This window comes from Lepus europaeus, chromosome 5 (genome assembly GCF_033115175.1).
Source record: "Lepus europaeus isolate LE1 chromosome 5, mLepTim1.pri, whole genome shotgun sequence".
In the NCBI taxonomy this organism is placed as follows: Eukaryota; Metazoa; Chordata; class Mammalia; order Lagomorpha; family Leporidae; genus Lepus; species Lepus europaeus.
The window spans coordinates 7,947,966-7,974,421 of record NC_084831.1 but is presented as its reverse complement, the minus strand read 5'-3'; the positions used below and the strand labels follow the sequence as shown (position 1 = coordinate 7,974,421).

Sequence of the window (26,456 nt, the reverse complement as noted above, 5' to 3'; positions counted from 1 at the left end):
GTGGCAGCCCCTGCTTGTCTGCTCTGTTCTCCTCATCTCCAGTGGGAGGGGGAAGCGAGGGGCAGCAAGGCAGGGGTGGGGGCGGGGAGGCCACGCTGACTGACCTGGGGGCCCAGCCCACCTGCTCTCCCGGGCGGGGGCCACCACTTACTTTCTTCCCAAGGAGGGGCCACGGCGCTGGCCTGCTCCAGGAGGGGGCGGTGCTGACGCAGTCTGGGTGTGGCCGCTGGTCCTGACCCCGCCCAGATGTGGCCGCTTCAGGGTCAGAGTTCTCCACTGGGTCAGGACAGAAGGGGAAGAGGGATGCCGGCGACAGCCTTGAAAGCGCCTCCCAAGGGAGAACCAGCAAGGAGCAGGGACAAGACTCTGACCCCCACCCCCCACCAGGCTGCAGGGCCTTAACCATCGGTCTACCCTGCCACTTTGGGTAGGCACAAACCAATGAATGGAGAGCGAGCTCCCAAGAGGCAGGGTTTGCTCTGGGAGCAAAACCTGGGGCTGGGCACTCCCAGAGCACCCTTTGCCAAGGAGGGAGGCTCAGAGAGGCACCTGCTGGTCCTGGCTGGCAACCCGCCAAGCAGGAGCTGTAGCCACACAGGAGGCAGAGCACTGGCTACGCGTTCTTTCTATTCACTAACTTACTCTCAGAGCAACCCTGAGGGGTATAGACACTATTATCACCCCATTTTACAGACAGGAGACTGAGGCACACAGAGGCTTCGTAATGTGCCCAAGGTCACATAGCTAGAAAGCAACGGAGGCAGGATTTGAACTAACAACGCGCTCTATCGCTGAGCATCCCTGAGGTGCGGCCTGAGCCTAACAGGTGCCCCCTGTGCGTGGAGCCTCCTCCCCAGACACACCTGGCCCTCGGCACCTCCCCCCGCCCAACCTGGAGACCCCTGACCTCTCGGAAGCTCCGGGTCAGCAGGGCCTTCCTGTGCTGCCGCCCTGCCGCCTCCAGCCGGGCCTCACGCAGCCGCACGGCCCAGCGCAGCGCCCGCAGGCCTTTCTGTAGCAGCTGCTGGCGGCCCAGCGCCATGGCTGCCACCGCGCACCTCCAGGCTCGGAAACATCTGGACAGCAGCTGCCGGCTGGGGACACACGGTGGGGGGGCCTGATGCTGACTGGGGGTGGGGAGGTGGGGGGCGTCCACGGGGCCTGGCCAGCAGTCTCAAGGGGGACGCCCAGGCCACAGGGAAATCCCAGCTGCAAATAGAACCTCCCTCGTGCTGCCGGCCACACTTGGAAATGCCAGACCGGAGAGCTCCCGGAGGCAGGGGAAGGCCCCATGTGACCACCAGGCATCAGGGCCCCTAACCCAGAAGCCGCTGTGCCCACATCCCTGTTCCCCAGGGGCTCAGAGGGCTCCCGGCATCCCCAGCGGGACCAAGTGCCCTCCTGGGTAATTGCTACCACGGCCTCCCCTCCAGCCAACGGGAGAGGAGCTGTCCCAGGAGGATGCCCCAACCCCCAAACCCCACCTCCCCCCAGCCCTGGTCTCACCAGGCTGCCTGGGACTCCGGGGTCACGGTGGGCGGGGCCTCACGCTGAGAAAGGAAGAGGACCCGATGGCTCTCAGCCGAGGAGCAGGGCGCAGGCTGCCTCCCCAGGGCCCCACCCCCGGCCTCCTCTGGCCTCTACCTGTGTGGTGCTTCTCACTGCCACCGGGGCCACGTCTGGCGTCCTTTCCCTCTCCCCGCCGGCCTGCTCCCCAGGGGCCCCCGCCCCGCCTGCTGCTCCTGAGAAGGCTGAGGAACGGAGTCTAGGAGGCCTGGGGTCCCCCTGCGGCCGCCTGCCGCTCTCTCCTGGCCCCAGGTATGGAGGCGGGGGGACTTCCCGCTGAGAGTCCAGAACCCCAGGCAGCCCCTGCAGAGCGGTCTCGGGCCACACCGGCTTGCCGTAGGCCCAAGGATCCGCGACGTTTTCGCTTTCCCTGTGACTCCGGCAAGCCAAGGTGGGCCGGCTGGGTCGGGGGTGGCCAGGGAGTTCCCAGCCTGGGGGCTCCTGGGATGCCGGGCACAGGAGACAGGTGGCCTGGCGCTCCAGGTGTTGCACGCAGGCCAGCAGCTGGGAAATGGCGGCGTGGGACGGGGCCTGAGCCTGGCGCAGGGCAGGGACAGCCAGGTCCTCCAGGGTCAGGGGCTTCCCGAGGAGCCTGGAGGTCTGGCTCCCCAGGCTACACCAGGATCCGGGGCCTGGCCAGGGGCGCCCAGTGAGAGGCCTAAAGCCTGGCCAGAGGGTGTCCATGGCCTGCAGCTGGGACCGCCTTGGGCCAGGGGATGGGTGAGCTGGCGGCCTTCTCGGAGGGGGACTTGCCCAGGTCAGCGCGTGGGGCCCGGAGCAGCTTGGGGGGACGGGGCTGCCGGTGCTGCTGAGGCTCAGGTTGGTTTGTTGGGCGAGGACGGCGAGGTCTCGTGCCTTCGCCGGGGGCCCCACGGCCCAGGCCCGCACATTGCTCTGCTGTCGGGAGCTTGCGCTGGCTGCCTGGTCAGGCGTGTCCTTCAGGGCAAGGCCCAGGCAGGACCTAGCACTGGCCAGGTTGCTCTGGACTGGAGAGGGCTCCTGGCCCAGCACTGTCCCGGGGGAGGCTGCGGTGGCAGGCCCCCGCCTCTCGGCCTGGCTCCAGGGCCCACACCAGCCACGTCCACTGTGCAGGCCGCCACCCCGGCTCCTCGGGCCCCTCCATGGCTCTGAGGGAAGGAGAGACAGTCATGCCCTGGGGAGGACCCAGAGCGTCCACACTCGCGTGGGACGGGGGAACGTCCAGGCCTCAGGTGGCAGGGAGCCTGCACTTCTGGGGCCTGCTGCTCCCCCTGCCGACCGATGGCAGCCCTGGGGCTCCGGGCAGTGCCACTGGCAGTGTGAACACAGAAGGGCACGGGGGGAGCAGAGGGAAGTGAGGCTGCTGGGCTGGGATTGGGGCGTGGAGGGGTGGGAGGGGGAGGACTCTGGGGACAGTGGGGGCAGGGTCCCAGGAGCTGCCCCAGACCCTGGGGCAGAGTGGGCCAAAGAGGCCACCGTTGTGGGTAGGAGCCAGAGCTCAGAGTGTCAGCACCTTGCCTGTGGTACCCAGCTGGGATGTGAGTGGCAGAACCTGAATTTGTTATGGGCTGTTCACGAGCCCTGGCACAGACTAACCTGGGGGCCCCTCTGGGCAAGGACAGCAGACAGACCCTCTCCGGGCCTGCCATCTCCCTTCCTTGCCCAGGCCTCTCCCTTGGGCCCCAGGCTGGAGAGACTGGCCTGCTCCCACCGGGGGGTTCACCTCTGGAATTAGCAAGGCCCCGGGCTGGCCTGCCTGAGAAAGGGGCTCTGCGCCCACCCAGGCCACTGAGTGTCTTGCCTGGCCTCGGGGGGACAGCAGGCCTTGGGGGCACATTCTCCTTGTGGCCAGCCTTGGGCCTCGACTCCACGGACTGCGGGGCAGCGGCGTCCTTGGTCCAAACCATAGTCGCGGCTGGGTCTACTTGATCAACGGGCCCTGGGGGAGGAGAAGGGTGGACTGTCCGGGCTCCCACCTGGCCACGCCACCCCCACCAGCTCCGCCCCCACCTCGCACTGCAGTTTTCTGGTGCCCACTCTGCCCAGCACTGCCCACCGATCCCCGCTGTCCCCCCCCCCCGGGGCAGCCCTCTCAGACGGGGGCCGGGGGCCAGCAGGAAGGGTGGGCCTGCTTCCTGCCTTTCTCCTGTTGCCACCCCCAGACCATTCTCAGCCCTCCTCTCTGGAACACCCTGGCCCTCAGCTGCCCGCGGGCATTGTGTCTGCTCACGGCCCCATTCCGCAAAGAGGTCATGGTCACCTCCCACACAGCCTGTCTCCATTCTCCCTGATGACCCCACCCACACGGAGGCCTCCGGGGACTCCTGGTCTCCCCTAACCTTGTCCTTGACCGACCTTAGCCACCTGCTCTCCTTGCAAACCCTGTCATCTAAAACAACAGCACCACCCCCCCCCCCCAGTATTGTTTCAGAGTCCACTTCCAGACTTCCACTCGGCTTCCTCTAGCGTTCCAGTCCCAACAGTGCTTCCCCAGGGGACCCCGCCCCCCCCCCCCCCGTCCCACCCTCAGCCGCCTCCTGGAGCCCCCCCACCCACGTGCAGCGCCCATCCTGCCGCTCCTGAGCAGTGGCTACAGGCAGCCTCCCAGCCCCAGTCGCCCCCTCCCACACTGAGTCACCTAAGAGGCTGCTGGGAAATCAGGTTCTAAGGGGAAGCCTTTGGCGCCGTGGATAAAATGCGTCTTGGGGCAGCCACATGCCATGTAAGAGTGCCCGGGCTCGAGTCCTGGTTACTCAGTTTCCAGCTGCTGCACACTTGAGTCCTGGCCACCCTCGTGGGGACCTGGGTTGTGTTTCTGGCTCCTGACTTTAGCCTGGCCCAGCCCTGGCTGTTGTGGACATCTGGGGAGTGAACCAGCAGATGAAGGAGTGCTCTCTCTCTCTCTCTCTGTGCCTCAAATAAATAATTAAAAAAAAAAAAAAATCAGGGGCTGGCATTGTGGTGCAGAGGGTTAAGCTGTCGCTTGTGATGCTGCATTTCATGAGTTGTAGGTTCAAGTCCCGGCTGCTCCACTTCCAATCCAGCTCCCTGCTAATGTGCCTAGGAAGCCAGCGGAGGATGGCCCAAGTCTTTGGGCCCCTGCCACCTATGTGGGAGACCCAGATGAAGCTCCTGACTGCTGGCTTCAGGCTGGCCCAGACCTGGCCATGGTAGCCAACTGGGGAGTGAACCAGCAGATGGAAGATCTCTCTGTCTCTCCCTCTCCCTGTAACTCTGCCTTTCAAGTAAAAACTCTTTTTATAAAAATGATGCCACTGGAGCACCTGCATCCCATATTGGAGTGCCTCCAAGTCCTGGCTCCTCCCGATTTTAGCTTCCTGTCGCTGGTCATTCTGGGAGGTAGCAGGTGACAGCTCAAGTACTTGGGTCCCTGCCACCTGGACTGAGTTCTGGATTCCTGGCTTTGGCCCAGCAGGGGATGGCCTAGCCTCTTGGGCCCCTGCCAGCCACGTGGGAGACCCAGATGGAATCCTGGGCTCCTAGCTTTGGTCTGACCTGACTGTTGCGGCCATTTGGGAGTGAACTAGTGGATGGACAAGCCCACCACCCAGTAACTCTGCCTTTCAAATAAATAAATCTGAAAAAAGAAGAAAAAGCCTGCCGACCTCTGCCTGCACTCCCTGCCTCCCAGTTGCTGGACCAGCCTCATCCTCTGCTCCTCTCACCTTTCCGCCCTCCAGTCCATGCAGGCTCCCACCCCAGGGCCTTTGCCCTCACTGTGCCGCTGCCTGGGACTCCGCCCCTGTCTCCCTCAGTCCTGCCTCGGCCTCCTTCCCGCTCTGCCCACTCCTGCACTTACTCCCCCAACCTGTACTGAAGAAAGGAGCGAGGTCCTCCCTCCAGGGGCCCACGAGACACACATGGGCAGGCTCTGCGGCCCCTCCCCACTCCCACCCCTCTTGTGCCTGGGGCCCGCATTACAGCGCCTGGCGCACAGCAGGGACTTACAAGCTAGTACCTGAACCGCGCGGGCCCCTCAGTCTGCACCGGAGCCTCAAGGCCGAGGCTCCTTGCTCCAGAGAGGACGCTGGCGCTCAGAAGGGTCCCCGGCCCGCAAGGCCGGCCGCTGCCCGGGGGCCCAGCCCCGCCCACGCCGCCCGCCCACGCCTCGCCAGGGTCGGTCTGCGGCGGCTCGGTCCGCAGGATCCGCCGGGGATCACCGGTCCCTCTGCCTGCCCGGGCTGCAGCCCCACTCCCCTCCAGGACACTCACAGCCCCCTCCCCTCCCCACTCAAAGAGCCCACGGCCAGTTTCCTGGCCTCCTGGACCCGCGATCTCGCGCGTCCGTCCTCCTCGGGTCCTCCTCCGAGCACACCGCTCTGAACCCGGAGGGGCCCTCGGCCGCGGGCAGCTAACGACCCCGGCAGGCGACCGGGCGGAGCGAGCGTGGGCCAGCAGAGCGAGCCCGCGGGTGCTAGCCCCGCCCCGCGAAGGCCCCGCCCGGTGCTCGCCCCGCCCCGCGAAAGGCCCCGCCCGGCGCTAGCCCCGCCCCTCGAGGGCCCCGCCCCGCCCCTGGGCGTGACCGCGGCGTTTGCGCACGCGCGGGCCGGATCGCTGCCGAGGGCGCCCGCGGGCGAAGCTGTGGTCTCCGCGCGCGGAGGTTGCGTGCCAGGCGATTCGCTTCCCGCTGCGGGCGTGGGGCCCAGCACGTGTAAGGCGGACAGCGGTCGGCCTCGGAATCCCTCCCTGGTCGCGCCGCGAGTTTGGCCCAGGCACACTTCCGCGAGACTCCCTGACGGTGCAGCTGCCAAGCGGCCCCGCGCAGCCCGTGGCCTCCGTCCCGAGCGTGGGCGCCTCTGGGAGGCAGCAGCACCGAGCCGGCATCGCGGTGCTGCGTGACCTGGGGGGCCGCGCCTCCGAGCCTCGGGCCGGCTCACCTGCCCCTGCTGCTGGGTGTCCACACCAGAGTGAATGCAGGGCCTCCCGGGGCCTTTGAAAGGCAGAGAGACAGACAGACAGACAGACCCATCCGCTGACCCACCCCCAGGCGGCTGCAACAGCCAGGGCTGGGCCAGGCCTAGGCCAGGGGCTGGAGCTCCGGCCAGGCTCCCCGTGTGGCCGCGCCGGCACCTGAGCCACCTGCGGCTGCTTTCCCCGGGGCCCGTGGGCAGGAAGTCCCGGCAGAAGCGGAGTGGTCAGAACCCAGGCGGGCATCCCGCGTGCCCACGCGGCCCCCAGTCATCTTACTTTGGGAATTGCTAATGGTCAGATTCTGCCCCCTCCTTACATTTTTTAGGATTACTAAAAATTATTCCTCGCCCTGGCCCCGCCCCACCCCAGCCACTGGTTTCGAAACTGTGCACTGCACACCCATTCTCTTAGTGGCTGCCCAAGATACATGTGTTTATAAAGTCTACAGTTAACCCAGGACTTCAGAATACCTCGTCTCTGGTCGGCTCCTCCTGAGTTACATGCTGTTATTATTTTCTCGGGGACTGAACTGTGAGCTTCCTACGGCTCGGGTCTTCCACCTGCAAAAGTCCCCGTCCACCAGGATTCTTCGGGCATTCCTGTCCTGCGGGTGTATGGGTGGTGCCATCCACTCAGTTCCTGAATGTTTGTTTATCCCCGTTCCCGAGACGGCTCAGGGTGCACAATCTTAGTGAGCCGTCCCTTTTCTCCCCACTCCCAACACCTCATCTCCTGCCTTCTTGTGTCCGTGGTTGCTACGGAGACGTCAGCTGTAACCATCACTCCTAGGCCCGTATCTTTCCGTGGATCCTAACGTTTTGTCTCCGGAGTTCTGCATCCATTCGCTCTGTAAGTTCTAAATATTTACTGGGCCCCCGCAGCCCGTTTTATCTGATGCAGCAGGCAGGGACAGGGTCGATGTGACTTGTTTGGGGATTGTTTGCCTTCTTAAATCTCTCCCCATTTTGGAAACTCCTCTGCCACATCTCCCTCAGGAAGTCTACAGTCTATACCTTCTTTCTCCTCTCCTATGTTCTTTTTGCTGCATTCTAAGTAATTCTACCCACTCCGTCTTGCACATTACCGATTCTCTCTTCAGCTGTGTTTGCTCCAGGAGTGACCGTTTCATTTACAGAAGTCCTGTTTCTCTCTGAACTCCCCCTGCACCCCAGTCTCTGCACTGCACATTCTGCTGTGAAGTCACAACTCCGGTGTCCCCAGCCAGAACCCAGGGGATGTGTTTTCACTCCCGCGAGTGAGGGGGGGAGGGCTTCTCTCTGATGTTCTGGGTATTCTTTTGTGCCAGGGGTTTGAAACAAAATAGATTTTCAAACCACTGGGCTAGGGGAGCTCTTCAACTCCCTCGGGTTCAAATCTGGGATTCCAAGTTTCTATCTAAGTTTTCCAACACCGTTCTCTCTGCATATATTCTCTGAGGTTACAGGTGTGCGCCCAGCACCCAACCACCTGGAGAACTGGGCCCTCAGAGCCCGAAGGCTGGCCAGTGAGGAAACCTGTTTCACTTCCTGAAAAATTTCCCAATATTCTGAATATTTAAAAAGAAAGCACTTAGAAAATGTTCTCAAAATGGATTTTTAAAAAATTTTTTTTTTATTTTATTTTTGACAGGCAGAGTGGACAGTGAGAGAGAGAGAGACAGAGAGAAAGGTCTTCCTTTTGCCGTTGGTTCACCCTCCAATGGCCGCCGCGGCCGGTGCGCTGCGGCCAGCGCATCCCGCTGATCCAAAGCCAGGAGCCAGGTGCTTCTCCTGGTCTCCCATGGGGTGCAGGGCCCAAGCACTTGGGCCATCCTCCACTGCACTCCCTGGCCACAGCAGAGAGCTGGCCTGGAAGAGGGGCAACCCGGACAGGATCGGTGCCCCGACCGGGACTAGAACCCGGTGTGCCGGCGCCGCAAGGCGGACGATTAGCCTACTGAGCCACGGCGCCGGCCTCAAAATGGATTTCAAAAAAAATGGGCTGGACTGCTCACACCCTCCCTCTCTGAATAATTGACAGTAATACAGGTAATGGGATCTAACATTTATTCAGCATTTAACTTCCATGGTTTTTGATCCTAACCCCTGAGCCAGACGCATGACTCTCCCATTGCTTTTTAAAGATTTATTTATTCACATGAAAATCAGAGTTACAGGAAGGTGGAGGCAGAGGCAGAGAGGTCTTCCGTCAACCGGCCGCGAAGGCTCCCACGTGGCTGCAGGGGCCCACGTACTCCGCTGCTTTCCCAGGTGCACTAGCAGGGAGCTGGATTGGGAAGTGGAGCAGCCAGGACTTGAACTGGCGCCCATGTGGGATGCTGGCACTGCAGGCAGCCGCTTTACCCACTGTGCCTCAGCGCCGGCCCCGACTCTCCCATTTCTCAGGTGAGAAACTGAAGTGTGGTGAGGGTGGAGGCTGCCGTCCCTGTACAGCCAGTCACAAGGCACATTTGGGATTCAAACCAGGGCTCGCCGGCTCCAGAGCTGGTTTGGGGACAGGTCGTAGCGCTGGAAGTTCTGGGCCAACCTGGACACTTGAGGGCGGGTCTGAGGAGACGCTCGCGGAAGGCAGTGGCCAGCCCTCGGCGGTTCCTCCGGCTCTGTCACCTGGAAGGCTCAGCTTTGTGAAAGCCCGTGCCTGCAGCCCTCCAGGGCGAAGGTGGAGGCACTTGCGGGCTGTGCTGGGCAGTTGCTAGAATGCCCGTGGAGGCCACCCCACGGCCAGGGGCCTCTCAGAAGGGCCTTTCTGCCCCGTCTGGTATCCCCAGTCATTTGTCCAGTGAATGGTAGGATTTGCCCCTCGGGGGGCTGGTGTTGTGGCACAGCAGGTTAAGCTGCTCCCCCACCCCACCCCCCCCCCCCCCCCGCCCCGGAATGCCAGCATCCCTATCAGAGAACCGGTGTGAGAGCCGGCTGCTCCACCTCTGATCTACCTTCCTGCTAACAGGCCCGGCAGGGAGCAGACGAGGGTCCACGTGCTTGGGCCTCTGCACCTACAGGTGAGACCCGGATGGAGTCTGGGCTCCTGGCTTTCACCTGGCCCAGCCCTGGCTCTTGTGGGCATCGGGGCAGTGAACCAGTGATGGAAGATCTCTCTCTGTCACTCTGCCTGTCAAATAAACAAATGAGTCAGTCTTCAGTCTCCCTGCTGGGGCCTGCTGTGTGGACGGGGGCAGCCACACTGGTGCCTCTGCACTGCCTTGGGTTCCAGGAGCCACTTGACTCCTGACGTGGATCGGGAGCCTCTCGAGTGCCTGGAAGTTTAAGTCTCCCCTCCCACCCGTCCCCCACACCCTCCTCACAGCAGCTCCTGGCAATGACCCTGGCTTTCTTCCCAAGGTCTGCTGCTGGGGACCCCGTCTGAGACAGGAGCCCTCCTCTGCCCCCTCCCCCAAAAGCCAGCCAGACTTGGGAGTGTGGGACCTGCTGTTGGGAAACCTGACCTGTGGGCCACATGGACGCCGTGCCAGGGGCCCTTGGCAGCCCTCGGTCGAATCCCACTCCCCTGGCCATGTGCTGTGTCCACTCAAGGCCACTACCATCAAGAACAGGATGTGTCCTTCTGGCCCATGGTTTTGTATTGTGCTACGTGCACAGCCATGAATGACATACAGGGAGGAGTGTTGTGGCACAGTGGGTTAAGCCCCTGCCTGTGACACTGGCCTCCCACAGGAGCACCAGTTCCAGTCCCACGTGCCCTGCTTCCGATCAGGCTTGCGAATGCGCCTGGGAAAGCAGCAGAAGAGGGCATGAGCCCTGGGGTCCCCACGACCCAGAGGAGACTGGGATGGAGTTTCAGCCCGGCCCAGCCTCAGCCATTGCGGCCATTTGCGGAGTGAACCAGCAGATGGAAGATCGCTCTCCCTCTAGCTCTGCCTTCCAAATAATTAAATCTTAAGAAGACTGACTACCTGTGGCACTGCTGAGGTTTTAAAACACACACGTTCTCTCGCACCTGCCACTCTGCAGCCGGCTCCACCCACAGCGGGGCAGCCGCTCTGACGGACAAGCACGCTTTATCTGCTCCACTGCTGGCGCGCTCGGCACACAGGGATGGACAACAGCGTGGCTGTCTCCACCGTCCCACAACCGCGACCGCCCAGCCTCCCGGGCTGCACTGCGGGGCCCCTGTCGGCCTCGGGCTGTCGCCTGCCGAGAAGCCCCCGGCACCCTGCAGGCCCGGCAGCTACTCAGCCTCCTCTGACTGACGGCTCCACAATGGTGGGGGACTGTGTCCATGATCTTGACCTCTGGATGCCAGGGAACCAGAGGGGACACAGCAGGGCGGGACCTGGCCTTGGGACTGGAGGGACTCTGAACCCAAGTCAGCTCCGAGGCCAGAGCACAGCGGTTGCGGCCAGAGTTGCCCTCACCTCCCCACCCGTGCTCATCACCGCCAGCCTGGCTGTGCCCTGGGGAGCCCTTCACAGCCCAGGCACTTGGCACGGACTTTGCATCCACCATCTGGCAGGCATGAGCCCTTTCCAGAAGACACGGAAGGCACACGGCGATCAGCGGCAGGGCAGGGTCCAGACCGAGGGCCGGCTTGTCTGATGGAGACACCCGGATGCCCTCCACTGCTGTGGCCCTGGCGAGGCCAGAGCCAGGCTCAGGGCAGGTCCAGCCCCGCAGCTGTGTGAGTTCTCTTTCTCCAGCCACAACGGAACAGGCAGCTCAGCCAGGCGCCACCTCAAGAGTCTAAGGGGAAACTGCCCCAGCCATGAGCAGCCAGGCCCCAGCCCAGCCAGATCAAACATGGCTGGAAATGCAGCCTGTCCCAGAATTCCTGACTTTAATGCCGTGGCCCCGAGGGGCCCTGCAGGCCTGGAGCGTCCTGGGTGCTGCTCACACACCTCCTCCAGGCCGCAGCTGAGCGGCCAGGCAGTGAGAAGCTTGGGGACCTCACTCCCAGGCCGAACGTGATCTGGAGCCCTCCGGGCTGCTCTGGAAGGGCCCCACAGACCACGGGAACGTGAGCGGGCCTCACTGATCCGCCACACTCAGGTACAACGGGGCTGCTCCACGTAGCTGTGGCGTGGGAGCGAAGGAGACCAGGGTTCCCGCCTGGGGACTGTGGGCGGCCTCTGCGGGTGGCAGGAGGCCTCGGGGAGCTTGGGACAGGTGTCCGCACGGGTCCTGGCGTCTCAGGACGCTGATTCAGGCCACACCTGCCATGCGGGGCAGGACGACAGTCCACTCAGGTCTGAGAAAGGCGGGGCAGGAGCATCCCTCGGGCGACCGCCCAAGTACCAGGAAGTGAGCAGCAGGCGTGGGTCCAGGCTCCGTGCCGCTGGCTTCAGTACCCCCGGACGGCTGGATCCCTGCTCTCCGGGCCTGCAAAGGGGTCGGCAGGTGCCTCTGGCGAGTCAATTGTCTGGTAGGCGCTGTGGTCGTGAGAAGGCCCGAGGAAGCCTGGGGCAGTGCAGCGGGGAAGGAAAAATGCAGGGTGAGCACCGAGACCAGACCCCAGCCTGCCCTTCCCTGACGCCAGCACCGCGACACTGGCAGTGGCCCAGGCATCGCGCCTGCAGCCGGGTCCCTCGGTCAATCCCCCCGTGTCTCCACGGAGCACTGTTCAATCCTCCCATGAGTCCATGGGGCACCCGTGCAATTCTCCCATGAGTCCACGGGGCACTGTTCAATCTCCCATGAGTCCACGGGGCACTGTTCTATCCCCCCATGAGTCCACGGGGCACTGTTCTATCCCCCCATGAGTCCACGGGACACTGTTCTATCCCCCCATGAGTCCACAGGGCACCCGTTCAATCTTCCCATGAGTCCACGGGGCACTGTTCAATCCCCCCATGAGTCCACGGGGCACCCGTTCAATCTTCCCATGAGTCCACGGGGCACCCGTGCAATCCTCCCATGAGTCCACGGGGCACTTGTTAAATCCTCCCATGAGTCCACGGGGCACTGTTCTATTCCCCCATGAGTCCACAGGGCACCCGTTCAATCTTCCCATGAGTCCATGGGGCACCTGTGCAATCCTCCCATGAGTCCACGGGGCACTTGTTAAATCTTCCCATGAGTCCATGGGGCACTGTTCAATCCTCCCGTGAGTCCACGGGGCAGGTATTTTCACCGCCCTCCCTTTGCAGGTGAGGAAACCAAGACTCAAGGGGATCAGAGCCCTGCTGAGGTCACACAGCCTGGCTCAAAGTGAGGCGGCAGGGCCCTGGGGGCCGGTGCTTCCCAGGCAGCGCTCAGGACCCCGGCCCACAGATCCCAGCCACAGGACATCGCGGTACCATATCCAGGAGGGATAGCCATATCCGGATCTGGCACGGTGGCCATGCCCAGAGGACGTGGGCCAGGTCCCTGGCAGGGTGGTGGGCCTCCAAGCACCCTGCACGTTTGTCCTGGGATCCTGAACGAGTCCCAGTCTGTGGGCCTCAGTTTACTTATCTGTGCAATGGGCGGGCATTCCACCCTGGGGCAGATGCAGGCACTGCTGAGGTTGCCAGGGTAGGGGCCTCAGCCCAGGTCAATCATGGGAAACTCGGGCCTCTGTTCCCAGGAGTAGAAAGTAGACGCCTACACCCCACCACTCCCCACTTCTCAGGGGAGGGGGAGGAAGTGAGATCATGTATCAAGAGGGCAGGAACACTGGCTCCGCACCATGAGAAGGGAGACGGGTTCTGAGAGCGTAGGCGTGGGCGAGCGTGGGGCTGGGTGGGGCCGTGGCGTATACGGGTCTGTGGCGTCTTTGCTGAAGCTCCCCAGCCCACCCAGCATGGGCTCTGCACAGGACCGGGGAGTCCCCACGTGGCTGGACAGGGGGCCAGGAGCAGGGGGCACCAAGGGCGGGCTTCAGGCAGCAGACTGCCCAGAGCTGCCCTGGGAAGGGAGCCACACCCCAGCTCGGCCTCAGGCTGACAGCTGGCAAGGGTCGTGTGTCTGTCCCTCCCGGGAGGGGGAGCCCGAGGCGGCCGGGGGCGGCGTCCTCACCTGAGTGGAAGAGGCGCTCCCCGCCGCGCTCCTGGTACATGTGGTAGACGAGGTAGCAGGAGAGGGGCTTTAGGAGCAGGCTGAGGATGGCCATGCCCGCCCCGAAGCGGCTGGTGTCCGAGAGGCCGGACCGCGGGTAGAAGACGCCGAGGTGGATTATGTCCAGGACGACGGTGGCCAGCAAGCCACCCAGAAACTGCAAGACATGCCATCCTGTGACAGCCCGCCCGCCCTCGGTGCCCTTGATGCCACCCCACTGCAGCCGCCCCTGCGGAGGGGGCTCCAGTGGGGATGCTAGGGCCCAGGGCTGGACCCAGGCTGCTGGCACCCGCACAGCCCCAGCCCTGCCCACTTCCCCGTCACCCCTGGGGCCGTGATGGGGACCAGGCTTGGTTCCAGAGCCTCCAAGATCAGAGGCCCCTGCAATCCAACCCATCTGTCTCCACCACAAAGAAAATCTCTTCCTGATCACTCTGAGAGGCCACGGGCTCAGCCTGAAGAGGCTCCTGGGCGCTCAGCACCTCCCGGGCACAGCACGTGCTGGGAGCCCCACACCATCACGGAGCTGTGTCGCCGATGTCACCACGCAGTGGGCTTCCCTTGTGGCCGCATCTCTCCTGAGAGCCCCAGAGGCAGGTCCCAGGGTACATGAGCCACTGCTGGGGACAGCAGGCACTCTGGGGCACCACGTGGACCCTGTGTTCTCCCTGGGGCCCCCAAGAGCAGACCTGGGTTCTCAGAGCGGCTCAGGCAGTGAAGCCAGGCGGGCTGGTAGCCCAGGAGGCTTAGTTACGAGGCTGCACCCATGGACAATGGGGCCCGAGGTGGAGGGAGAAGACTGGCTGGGCGAGGGAAACACAGTGCAGGGCCCCGGCTCGGCCCAGACTCACCATGCTTATGGCGTCAATGGAGTCCCGCTGGGCCACAGCCCACACGCCCAAGGCCAGGACGGTGAAGTTGGCCCAGGCATAGGATCCTGAGAACACGATGCAGCCCCTGTAGGAAGAGGTACCTCAGTCAGGTCAGGGGGCCCCTACTCTGCAGGTGCCCGCCCCTCCTGCAGCCCCTCCCTCCCGCGCAGGGTCCCAGGCCTCCTGAGAAGCCGCACAGTCTGCGAGGCCGCTGGCACCGTCTCTATCCCCCCCTAGATCCTGAATCCGGTCACATGGTCCCATCCTCGCCTGAGTGCCAGCAGCCACGGCCATGGCCACTCCACACTGGTCTCCCTGCTCCCACTCCTGCCCCCTGCAGTCTGTTCTCAAAATAGCAACAGTAACCGAGGTCAGCGCTCTGCTAAATTCTCCACTGGTTTTCTGTCGGAAATAAAACAGCTCGGCCCCTGAACACGCGCCCCTTTGGTCATGTTAGTCTCAGCTCAGATGTTAACTCCGAGACCCCTCCTCACTGCCTCTCAGCACGTGCCAGCCCGTTTCAGTGTTCAGGGCGTGGCTCCACCGGACACTGCTGCCAACCCAGTGAGAGCCGCCAGCCTCACAGGACACCGGCTGCTGTCTGCAACAGTCCCAGTGCGTCAGCGCCATCTGTCTCCGTGCTCTGCGTCAGTGACAGCTCTGGGAGGCGGGCACTCATCTTACCCTCATCTTGGGGACGAGGGAACCGAGGCACAGAGAAGCTGAGCAACTCGCCAGGGCTCACACAGCCACCGAGCGGCTTACAGCCGCCGAGTCGGCTTACAGCCGTGCTCCTGCCCCTCTGCTCGGCTGCGTGCGAGGCCCAGGCAGCGCGGTCCGGGCCGGCCTTCCTTCTCACTGTGCCCACGGACGCTGCCCCACTGTGCGGCAGGGTGCCTCTTTTTTTTTTTTTTAAGATTTTTAAATTTATTTGAATGAAGAATTAGAGAGAGAGAGAGACAGAGACAGAGAGAGGTCTTCCATCCTCTGGTTCACTCCTCAAGTGGCCACAACTGCTGCAGCCAGGCCGACCTGAAGCCAGCTTCTTCCGGGTCTCCCACATGGGTGCAGAGGCCCAAGGACTTGGGCCATCTTCCACTGCCTTCCCAGGCCATTAGCAAGGAGCTGGAAGAGAAGTGGAGCAGCCGGGACTCGAACTGGCACCAGATAGGATGTCAGCGATGCAGGCAGAGGCTTAACCTACTGCGCCACAGCACTGGTCCCTGCTTCCTAACTTTAAATGACTTTCACTGAAGTGTAGCACGTAGCAAACAGGTGCCCAGCAGCTCAGTGGAGGGTGCAACTGGGTTCCAGATGTTTCAGAATAAATGATCTCATCTTCTGGCTTCAGAAAGCAGGTGGTGGGGCTGGCGCTGGGGCCCAGCAGCTTAAAGGCACAGCATGGGGCTGACGTTGTAGCGTAGGGAGTTAAGCTGCCACCTGCAGTGCCGGCATCCCATACAGGCACGGGTTCGAAACCTGGCTGCTCCACTTCCAATCCAGCTCTCTGCTATGGCCTTGGAAAGCCGTAGAAGATGGCCCAAGTCCTTGGGCCCCTGCACCCAAATGGGAGACCTGGAAGAAGCTCCTGGCTCCTGGCTTCGGATCGGTGCAGCTCCATCCATGGCGGCCATCTGGGGAGTGAACCATGGGATGGAAGACCTTTCTCTCTCTCTCTGCCTCTCCTCTCTCTGTGTAACTCTTTCAAATAAATAAATAAATAAATATTTAAAAAATAAGTAAATAAGCCCCGGGCTGCAGCATCAGCATCCCATATGGGTGCCAGCTTTGAGGCCCAGCTGCTCCACTTCCGATCCAGCTCCCTGTTATGTGGCTGGGAAAACAGTGGAAGACAGCCCAAGTCCTTGGGCCCCTGCACCCATATGGGAGGCCCAAAGGAAGAGAGCGCTGGCTTTGGTTTGGCCCATCCCTGGCCTTTGAGTGAGGCCATTTGGGGAGCGAGCCAGCAGATGGAAGATCTCTTTCTGTAACTCTGCCCTTCAAATAAATAAATAAATCTTAAAAAAAAAAAAGAAAGAAAGAAAGAAAGAAAAGAAATTGAATAAATGGGACTGGTGCTGTGGCACAGTGAGTTAAGCTGCTGCTTGCGGTGCCAGCATCCCATGTGGGCACTTGTTCGAGTCCCAGCTGCTCTGCTTCCAGTCCAGCTCCCTGCTATTGCACCTGGGAAAGCAGTGGAAGATGGCCCAGGTGCTTGGGCCCCTGCACCCACGTGGGAGACCCAGAAGGAGCTCCTGGCTCCTGGCTTCACATCGGCCTGGCCCAGCACTGGCTGTGGTGGCCGTTTAGGGAGTGACTGGTGGATGTTTGACCTCACTTCTCTGTCTCCCCCTCTCCCTCCCCCTCTCTCCCTGCCCCTCTCTCCCTCTCTCCCCATCTCTCTCTCCCCTCCCCCTCCCTCTCTCCCCCTCCCCCTCTGCCTTTCAAAAATAAACAAACAAGAAAGCAGGGGTGTGGGCCGTCTCACAGGAACCTCCCGATGACTGAGAAATCCGCACCTGACCCCGCTCCCCCGCCGTGAGCTGCGGCTGTCACCGCCCCTTCAGGCACAGCTGCCGGCACGCGCAGCATGGGTGCACACGCATGGGCTCCCGTCTGTCCACTGATCATCAGACGGCAGCACTGCAGGTCAAGTGTGCGACCCTGGGGCGTGTCTGACGAGCACTGTCACGCTCCCCCCCACCCCCACCCCACGGCTCCTGCCATGGCCCTGAGAGGCGGACGGCTGCCCGAAGTGACCTGGCTGCCACACTGCAGAGCCAGGGCCTGACCCAGCCGGCACAGAGCCAGGAGCTACGGATGCAGCCGCCACGCACAGGCTGTCCACTCACCAGGTTGTCAGCAGCCAGTGGATCAGGAGAATCACCTGCGGCACAGAGGGGGAAGGTGTCAGTGAACAAGGCCACCCCGGGGCAGGAAAGCTTCCTGAACCGGGCGCTGCTTGGGACGCCGGCTTCCCTGGTTCGAGTCCCGGCTGTTCTGCTTCCTGCTAGTGGATCCTGGGAGGCAGCGGAGGATGGCCCAAGTACTTGGGTCCCTGCCACCCACGTGAGACCCGGATGGGGCTCCAGGCCCCTGGCTTCAGCCTGGCCTAGCCTTGGCTGTTGCAAGCATCCGGGAAGTGGACCAGAGAATAGTAGATCTCTATCACTCTATCAATGTTAAAACAACAACAAAATCACACAGGCGGCCCCTGTCTGGCACCTCCAGGGGTTTCATTGATGTCTCCAAGACACACCACAGCAACAGCCAGGGGTGAAGACAGAGAACAGCGCCCAGGCTGGGGGCGCTGCCACCTCCCTCCCCCTCCCTCGGGCAGCTGCCACCCAGAGCCCTCCTGTGTCCAAGGCCAGAGCCGGCAGAGCCTCTGGGCCGTGCAGGCAACCTGCTCCGGAGCTGGAAGAAGCCTCCATGGGAAATGCGGTGGCTGAAACACGAGAAATTTCTTAGAAATTGCTGGAACTAAGGTGCTGTGGGGGCAGGGAGGGAAGTGGTCACTGAGGATGGAGAGGAAGAGCAAGGGACCTAAGGCTCGGGAAAGAGCCTGGACCTGCCGAGGGCGCGCCGCGGTGCCACGGAAATCCCGGCTTTTCCTCCGGCCTCCTGTAACATTCCACCTTCCACTGCCCTCTGTGGCCTTAACTTCACAGCCCCTTTCCTGGCCCTGGTTGCCGCTTCCGGTGAACAGAGGGCCCCGAGCGGAGGAACACGGCGCGATGCGAGGCAGGAAGAGCTCCATCAGCGAGGGCCTCCGAGCGGCCGGACTCCGCCCCAGCGCTGGAGGAGCAATGGCCAGGACCCAAGGCCCCGATGGGCGGAGGGCGTGGCCATGGCCACTCGAGAGAGAAAGCCCAAGTTGAGAGTTCCAGTGGCGCCTGGCAGTGGTCCAGGGCTCAGGCGGAGAGGGAGAGCCGGGGCATCTGGGCCGGGATGGCAAGGACAGGTGAGAGCTATAGAGTCTGCTGTAAAGAGCCCAGGCATCTGCCGGGGAAGAGTGGAAGAGAGATGAGAACTGGCGGGGGTGGGGGGCCTGGGGCAGCACTGTGGCACAGCAGTAAAGCCAATACCAGCATCCCATATGGGCACCGGTTCGAGTCCCAGCCGCTCCATTCTGATCCCGCTCTCTGCTATGGCCTGGGAAAGCTGTAGAAGATGGCCCAAGTCCTTGGGCCCCTGCACCCATGTGGGAGACCTGGAATAAGCTCCTGGCTCCTGGCTTCGGATCGGCACAGCTCCAGGGAGTGAACCAGTGGATGGAAGACCTCCCTCTCCGTCTCTCCCTCACTCCCTCTCCATCTCTGCCTTTCAAATAAATCTTAAAAGAAAAAAAAGAACTGGCAGGGGCGGCACTCAGATGCCACCTGGGACACCTGTGGCCCCCAGCCAGGACACCCCAGCCAGTGCCCAGGGTGGTGTCCTGGCTCTGCGCTCCACCCAGCTTCCCGCTACTGCACACCCTGGGTGGCAGCAGGTGACGGCTCAAGTCCTGGCTCCCGGCTGTTGAGAGCCAGCAGCGGAGCTCTCTCTGTCTCTGTCCCTCTGCCTTTCAAATACATCAGGATACGTTAACTGAAAAAAATTCTAAAGAACTTTCTTTCTTTTTCTTTCTTTCTTCTTCTTCTTCTTCTTTTTTTTTTTTTTTGCCAGGCAGAGTTAGACAGTGAGAGAGAGAGAAAGGTCTTCCTTTACCGTTGGTTCAACCCCCAAATAGCCGCTACGGCCAGCGCGCTGCACCGATCTGAAGCCAGGAGCCAGGTGCTTCTCCTGGTCTCCCATGCGGGTGCAGGGCCCAAGCACTTGGGCCATCCTCCACTGCACTCCCAGGCCACAGCAGAGAGCTGGCCTGGAAGAGAGGCAACCGGGATAGAATCCGGTGCCCCAACTGGGACTAGAACCCGGGGTGCCAGCACCGCAGGCGGAGGATTGGCCTAGTGAGCCACGCGCCAGCAAAGAACTTTCTTAAAAAAAAAAAAGCTCTTTAGGATTTATTTATTTATTTATTGAAATACAGAGTTAGGAAAAGAGACGGAGAGACCTTCCATTTGCTGGTTCACTCCTCAAATGGCCGCAAAAGCCAGGGCTGGGGCAAAGCCAGGGCCAGCAGCTTCCTCCAGGTCTCCCACATGGGTGCAGGGGCCCAAGCACTCGAGCCATCCTCTGCTGCTTTCCCAGGCACATTAGCAGGGGGCTGGATCAGAAGTGCAGCAGCCAGGAGATGAACCAGCACCCATGTGGGATGCCAGCACAGCAGGCAGCAGCTTTGCCTGCTTTGCCACAACGCCGGCCCCTCTAAGAGTGTTTCAAAAGCCTTTAGTTGGGGTGCCCCAGCGGTCCAGGTGGAAGATGGCGGTGGCGGCAGCTGGGCCCTGGGTCTCTTGCCTGCGAGGTCAGTCCCTCCCACAGGTGGGCGGCCTCTGTCGAGTGGCACTCACAAAGAGGGTTTGGCTCTCACGTGGAAGGCCCTCACCTACTTTGTCAGCGCCCTATGGTGGGCGTGGGCTGAACATCTTCCCGAAGCCACATCACGGACAGCAGGAGAGACCCCGGTCCATCGCCTACCCCCACCTCGGTGTCATTTTCAAGCCCATTCCCTGGGGAGATGGTAACGGTGCTGCTCCGTTCTAGAGCCCCGTGGAAATCCACTCCCAGCTGGCTACGAGGATGAACAGTGAACCTGCACCTGCCCAGATCCGGGACCACCGCACCGGTGCAGCCGGCGCTCTGCACGCGGACCAGGGGACGGCTCGGACCCGAAGCGCGCCTTCCTCTCCCGCGTCAGAGGACGACCGTCTTCTCACCTGCTGTCCCTCAGGTGGCAGCAGGTGGCTTAAACAGCAACTCTTTATAAAAGTCTCCAGCAGAGGAGGGGCGAGCCTGCGGGCAGAGCTGCTCCACTGGACACCTACGCTGTGCCAGACCCCGCGCCGAGCACCCGCCACGACCTTCTCGCGGCCTCTGCAGCGCACGCTGTTGTTGGTCCCATGAACAGATGAGAAAACTGGCGCTGCCATCACCCATGGGCGCCAGCTGGAGTGCCGGCTGCTCCACTTCAATCCAGTTCCCTTCTATTGCTCCTGGGCTCCTGCCCCATGTGGGAGACCCAGATGAAGCCCCTGCCTGACTCGGCCCTGGCTGTTGCAGCCGTGTGGGGAGTGAACCAGTGCGTGGAAGATCTCTGTCTCTCCTCTCTGCCTTTCAAAGCAATAATGAATCTTAAAAAACAAACCAACAAAAACCCTAGGCTCAGAAGTAAATTAAATTGCTCAGATTCCAAAAACAAGTGGCAAAGCTAGAATTCTCCTTCAAAGTTGACCTAAAACCAGTGCTCCCAGCCCTGGCCCTGGAGGCGCAGGCCTTGAGCTGAGGGAAACCATCTGGGCTGCTGAGAAATGGAGATGGCCCCCACCCAAGGGGGCAGACAGCTGGGAGATGCCACCGTCACCGTCACCTCCGCCTCCAGGGCTCAGGGCCGGGGTGAACCCAAACAGGCCTGGCTCCATGGCCCAGAAGAAACTCCTCTTCCAGCAAGAGACTAGAAAACAACCCTCTAAGGCCAGATGTGCCCAACTTTAGGGCTAGGTCTGCACCACAAAGGGCTCTGGAGGGAGCCTTTGCCACCGTCTCCCCCCATACCACCGAGCAGGTCCCATGTTCCAGTGACCGTCCTCCTCCCCTTTACCACCGAGCAGGTCCCATGTGCTGGGACCACTCGAAGCCTTTCTGTATGGAAACACACCACAGTGCTGAACCATTTTACAGCCGACAACACTGAGGCGCAGAAGTAATTTGCCCAAGGTCACAGGGCTGGCCAGCGGCAGAGCCAGGATTCAAACCCAAGGCTGTGTTAGCTGGCCATTAGGCCTCTCCCCACGACAAGATGGGGAAAGTGGGGCGGGTGCTGTGGCACAGTGGGCTGAGCACCGGGGATGCCTGCATCACGTATCCAAGTCCCTTCAAGTCCCAGCCCCCACTAACGTGGGTGACAAAGCACTTTGGTTTCAGCCACCCACGTGGAAATCCTGATGAAGTTCCTGGCTCCCAGCTGCTGCAGGCATTTAGACGCGGGGAGTGAACCAGCTGACTGAGGATCTCTCTCCCTCCCTGTCATTCTACCTTTCAACTAAGTAAATGTTTGAAAACAGAAAAGATAGGGACACAGACAGGGGAGGCTTGGTCATCCACGGGTTTCTTTCCCCAGGAGCTCCGAGAAGAGAGCAAATGGTGCTATTTAGTTTCTCAAGCACCTGCCCATTAACCCGGTACCACCGGCACCTGCCCTGCACCAGTCTGCGATCCAAAGGTGTGGACATGGCTGCCCTGTGGTGACAACTAGCTGGGAACACCTGCTCACCAGGTAATGGTGGGACCCGGAAGACCCCTGCCTGAGGGAAGTTATAGCAAAGGGGGAGGAACTGCTTTGTCCAGCAGGGGAGTGGGGAGAGAGGGGGTGGTCGGGGAGGCTTCGCCAAGGAGGTGACCTTTAAGCCCAGACCAAGGTGACCACCAGGGCAGAAAGGGGACAAGGCATTTTGGGCAGAAGGGACAGCACCTGCGTGACAGAAAGGAGCACAGAACATTCTGGAAACCTGCCTTCCCAGGGAGCTGGATCAGAAGCGGAGCAGCCGGGTCTTGAACTGGTGCCCATGTGGGATGCCGGCGTTTCAGGCCAAGGCATTAACTCGCTGCGCCACAGCGCCAGCCCCAGGATTCTGCTGTATTTCTTAAAAATGTGTTTGTTTATTTGAAAGGCAGAGTGACACACGGGGAGGGTAGGAGGGGAAAAGACAGAAAGGAACGAGAGAAAATCCATCTTCCATCCACTGGTTCACTCCCCAAATGGCTGCAACAGCCAAGGCTGGGCCAGGCTGAAGCCAGGAGCCAGGAGCTTCATCCAGGTCTCCCACGTGGGTGCAGGGGCCCAAGCACTTGGGCCATCTCCCACTGCTTTCCCAGGCGCATGAGCAGGGAGCTGAACTGGAAGCAGAGCGGAGGAACTCCCACTGGTGCTCCGGCCTTGTAAGCGGTTGGCATGACGAGTGGCTTAACCCAGGGCGCCACAACGCCCGCCCGAGATTCTGGCCTTCATCTAAGGAGCCAGCCACTGTCCCCTCTTAGGAAGGGTCTGGCCAAGGGCACAAGGCCAGACATGGTGGTCCCAAGCTGAAGCTTTTAGACCGAGAGAAGTGGCCGAGGAAGCGGACATGGAGACAGCCCCCCTCCACGGGGGCAGCGAGACCCAGAGCAGACAGGGGGAGGCGTCTCCATCACTGCCGCCTCCCGAAAATCAACGCGGAGCGCTTCCCAGTCCTGCCCTGCTCAGGAACACGCCTCATCCCAGTGCCCTGGCTCCCTCCCCACCGAGACCGTGCACACAACAGTCATCAGTACACAGAGGCTGGATTTCTCCCAGAGCTGGAAGGGCCCATACTGGAGGTGAGCACCTGGCCAAGGGCCACCATCAGCTGGGGCAGAGCATAGAATCTGGAAGTGCCACAGATCCTGCCACATGTCCCCTCTCCGTGACATCACCTTTGTTTCACAAATCTCTAAGCAAGCCAGCTCCACTTGACCAGTTAAGCCCCAAGGAAAAGAAGCTTCTAGAAGGCTGAGGCTCCCCTGCCTCAGTTTCCCCGTCTGACAGACCTAACATCCAGGAAAGCTCCCAGGAGGAACAGCCAGAGCTGCCCTGCCCTCCCCGCCAGCCCACGACTCGCAGATGATCTGTCGCGCTCTGGGGGTGGCTTCCAGTCGACAGGGAGCCCTCGGGCCTTCTCAGGTCCCGCCTGAGAAGACCACCTGGGAGTGTGCCTGAGCACAGGGACCCAGGCACTGGACTCTCGCTCCAGCGCTCGGCCCAGGCGAAGCTGTGAGCTACTCCCCAGATGGGCCCACACACCAAGGCAGCAGGCGGTCAGGACACTGGCCTGGGAGCAGATCCGGGTCCTGGTTCGGGGGCCCAGGAGCCCTTTCTGTGTGAAACAGGCCCTGGACAGTCCCCGTGTGTCTCCAGTTAACAACTGTGGTGACGGCGTCTACACCACCCGGCTACGTGGCCCACATCATCCCTGTAAGGGCGTGGCTGTAGAACTGAGGCTTTGAGAGATGAAGAAGTTGGCCCACATCATAAAGCTATAAACAGAGCAAACACAGTCTCAGAATTGGGCTATCTGGTCTGAGCCTTTAACCCCAAGCTATGCTACCCCATGAATCACGGATCCTCCTCTGACCATCGGAAGGCAGAGTTCACAGTGAGGAAACTGACACTCAGAGAGGCTAAGAACCTATTCAAGGGCACACAGGAAGTAGCAAGGCTGGCCTCCAAGGCCTGAGCTCTGCCACTGGGCTGCGCTGTCAGGACCTGGGAGGGGAAGGGCGGTGGAGCTGTGGCCGTGTAGCCTGGAGAGGGGAGAGCTAAGGAAGACCAAGGCGCCTCGAGGACCAAGGCTTAATCCCTTTCTTGGCCACTAGAGGACCCAAGGAGGGGCGCGGAGGGGGACTTCCTGGACAGGCAGTGGGCAGCAGCCACACAGCGGGTGGAGCAATACAGATATGTCCCTTCCTGCCCTGTGCAACACTCCCTGCCACCCCCTACAGCAGATCCCAGGGGGCTGAGGCTGACGGGCAGCGGCCATGGCTGCCTGGGAGCAGGGGTGGAGGCACGCTGAGATCCGACCCCGGCTCAGGAACACACAGGGAAGCCATGGGACCTCGGGTTAAGTCGCCTGACTTCTTGGCAGGGACAGCGCTGCCTGTCCCAGTGTCATCGTCCGGATGCAGGGTACATGGGGCGGACAGGCACGTGCAGCGCTCCACACAGCGCCTGCCAGGGACCGGCCCGCGGTACCGGCAGCTCTCACGGCCACAGCTGGAAGTCAGGGCCCCTGGCTCCGCCCCCTCTCACCAGAACTCAGGAACCCAAGCCCAGTCCCTTCTAAGCTTTCTCATTCCTCCAGCTCAGAGGCGCGGATGGGGCTCGGTGAGGGACCGCCCTGTGTGCAACAGGCCTGGGGCAGCTCCTTCTTCTCACCTGGCCTCATGCCCACTCCGGCCGAGCAGGACACAGCAGGCTCTCAGACAATGCCCAAGGACTGTATGCATGGCGGGGGTGGGGCGGGGGGCGGGGGCAGGCCACAGGGAGCCGGCACCCAGCTCTGACCTCAGGACATCTGGGGAAGTGCCTTCCTCAGGGGTTCATAGCTGCCCCCGACAGGGCAGGCCAGGTGTAGCAAACAGAAACACTCCCGTGAATTGTCGATCTGTTAACATGTCACAACTCACCAGCCAAGACCCCCAGTGATGGAGACCACAAACAGTATCTGTTCCAAGACCCCCAGCGATGCCCGGACCACAAACAGTAGCAAACCCTATCTATGCTATTTTTTAATGTTTATTTACTTTCGCCTACGTGAAAGGCAGAGCAATGAGAGAGACAGAGACAGAGATGTCTCATCTGCTGGTTCACTCCCCACAGCCGGGCCAGGCCAAAGCCAGGGCCCCTTGATTCCTGCCACGTGGGTGGCAGGGGCCCAAGCTCTTGAGCCATCACCCACTGTCTGCAAGGGTGCATTAGCACGGAAGTTGGACAGGAAGTTCAGCAGCTGGGACTCAAACTGTCACTCCAAGCGGTGGCTCACCCCCCTGCGCAACACCCAGCCCAATTACATACACACCTAGAATGAAGCTTAACTTATAAACTGGGCACCCTAAGAGAGTAACAACAATAATAGTGAACAATTATTAAAATAGACTGCATCTGAAGTTATGTGAATACGGTCTCTCTCTCTCTCCCCAAAGAATCCAGACGGAAACTGACATTCGTGGGACCTCGGCAACTTACGCCGCTGAGCGAGCTGCCCTTGCTCATCTGACGACAGCACTGGCTTCCTCAGGCTGCTGCGGTTCAACAACCAACCTGGCAAACTCCAGACCCCAAGGACGAACCCTCCCTGGCGATGCCCTGGCTCCTTCCCTCCAGACCCCAAGGACGAACCCTCCCTGGCGATGCCCGCGGCTCCTTCCCTCCAGACCCCAAAGACGAACCCTCCCTGGCGATGCCCTGGCTCCTTCCCTCCAGACCCCAAAGACGAACCCTCCCTGGCGATGCCCGCGGCTCCTTCCCTCAGCCGACCCTCTCTTCGCGGTCATTTTAGGCAAATCCCTGATGGCAGAAAAGGCAGCCGGCGTTACCCCCACGATGCATGGAGCAGACTGAGCACCCCCCCCCCCCGCCCATCTCAGGGCCCCTGCTGGGAATTTCTTCCCGGCCAAACCTGCCAGCCGGCAGAGGCCTGTGTGACCAGGAAGGGAACCCTGCCCAGGACAAGGCCCGGCACAGCCCGTGGGTAATGGCCCAGAAAGGATCCCACAGATCTTTCCTCGCCAGCTCTGTCTTCCATTCCTTATGGGGCTAAATGCTTCGTCACTCATGAGTAAGGAGGCATTCCTGGACACAGTCCCAAAGGAGCCAGGACCGAGACCCCAAACAGCCGGTTTGTGCCAAAGCTGGAGCCCCCAGGCCCTGGGCTGCATCTGGGTCCAGCACCCCAGGAAGCCCTGCAGGACCCACCCCACCCCCACCCCGGCCACAACGTCGGGATTTTCTGCTTTTAAGCAACTTCCACTGGAGTTCCTGTTTCTGGATGACGACACGAGGGCGCTGGGTTGCAGGGTCGGGAAAGCCCGGTCGTCTGGCCACAGCTGAGCGTCTTAACCAGGTCTAGTTTGTAGAAGCCGACTCCTGGGCAAAGGCCGAGCCTCTCTCCCGGCGTTCGCTCCTTCGGGGCTGGCGGGCCTCCCCGCGCCCGCAGGCCCGACTCCGGGCGGGAGCCCCGGCCCTGCCCGGCCCTGCCCGGCCAGGCCCGGCTGCCCACGGCTGCCCCGCGCCTTCCCGGCCGGCTTCGCTGCCAGGGCCTGTCGCCCATCGCCCTCTCTCCTGGAAGTGTCCCCTCCCTCTCGCGCCACCACCCCCGTCCCCGCCCGCCCGCCCGCCGCCACCTTCAGGTTCACGGCAGGAAGCTCCATCACGACCCCGGCGGACGGAACCTGCGCGGCGGCCGCGGGGCCTCCTGGGATCCGAACTCGGGGAACCACTGTCCCG

General features: G+C 61.8%; 2 protein-coding genes across 2 annotated transcripts; both read right to left on the bottom strand.

The window, feature by feature from the left end:
* Window positions 1-8,067: 8,067 nt before the first annotated feature.
* On the bottom strand, window positions 8,068-26,456 carry AGTRAP (angiotensin II receptor associated protein). Its single transcript, XM_062190444.1, has 5 exons — window positions 26,354-26,456; window positions 17,191-17,225; window positions 14,318-14,423; window positions 13,428-13,623; window positions 8,068-11,888 (listed from the first exon to the last, which is right to left on the bottom strand). The coding sequence occupies exons 1-5, from the start codon at window positions 26,378-26,380 to the stop codon at window positions 11,773-11,775; spliced, it is 480 nt and encodes a 159-aa protein (XP_062046428.1). The 5' UTR covers window positions 26,381-26,456; the 3' UTR covers window positions 8,068-11,772.
* LOC133759431 (uncharacterized) lies at window positions 17,232-25,557 on the bottom strand. The gene is made up of 2 exons (XM_062190443.1): window positions 17,686-25,557; window positions 17,232-17,655 (listed from the first exon to the last, which is right to left on the bottom strand). Exons 1-2 carry the CDS (start codon window positions 18,540-18,542, stop codon window positions 17,538-17,540), a joined length of 975 nt encoding a protein of 324 aa, XP_062046427.1. The 5' UTR covers window positions 18,543-25,557; the 3' UTR covers window positions 17,232-17,537.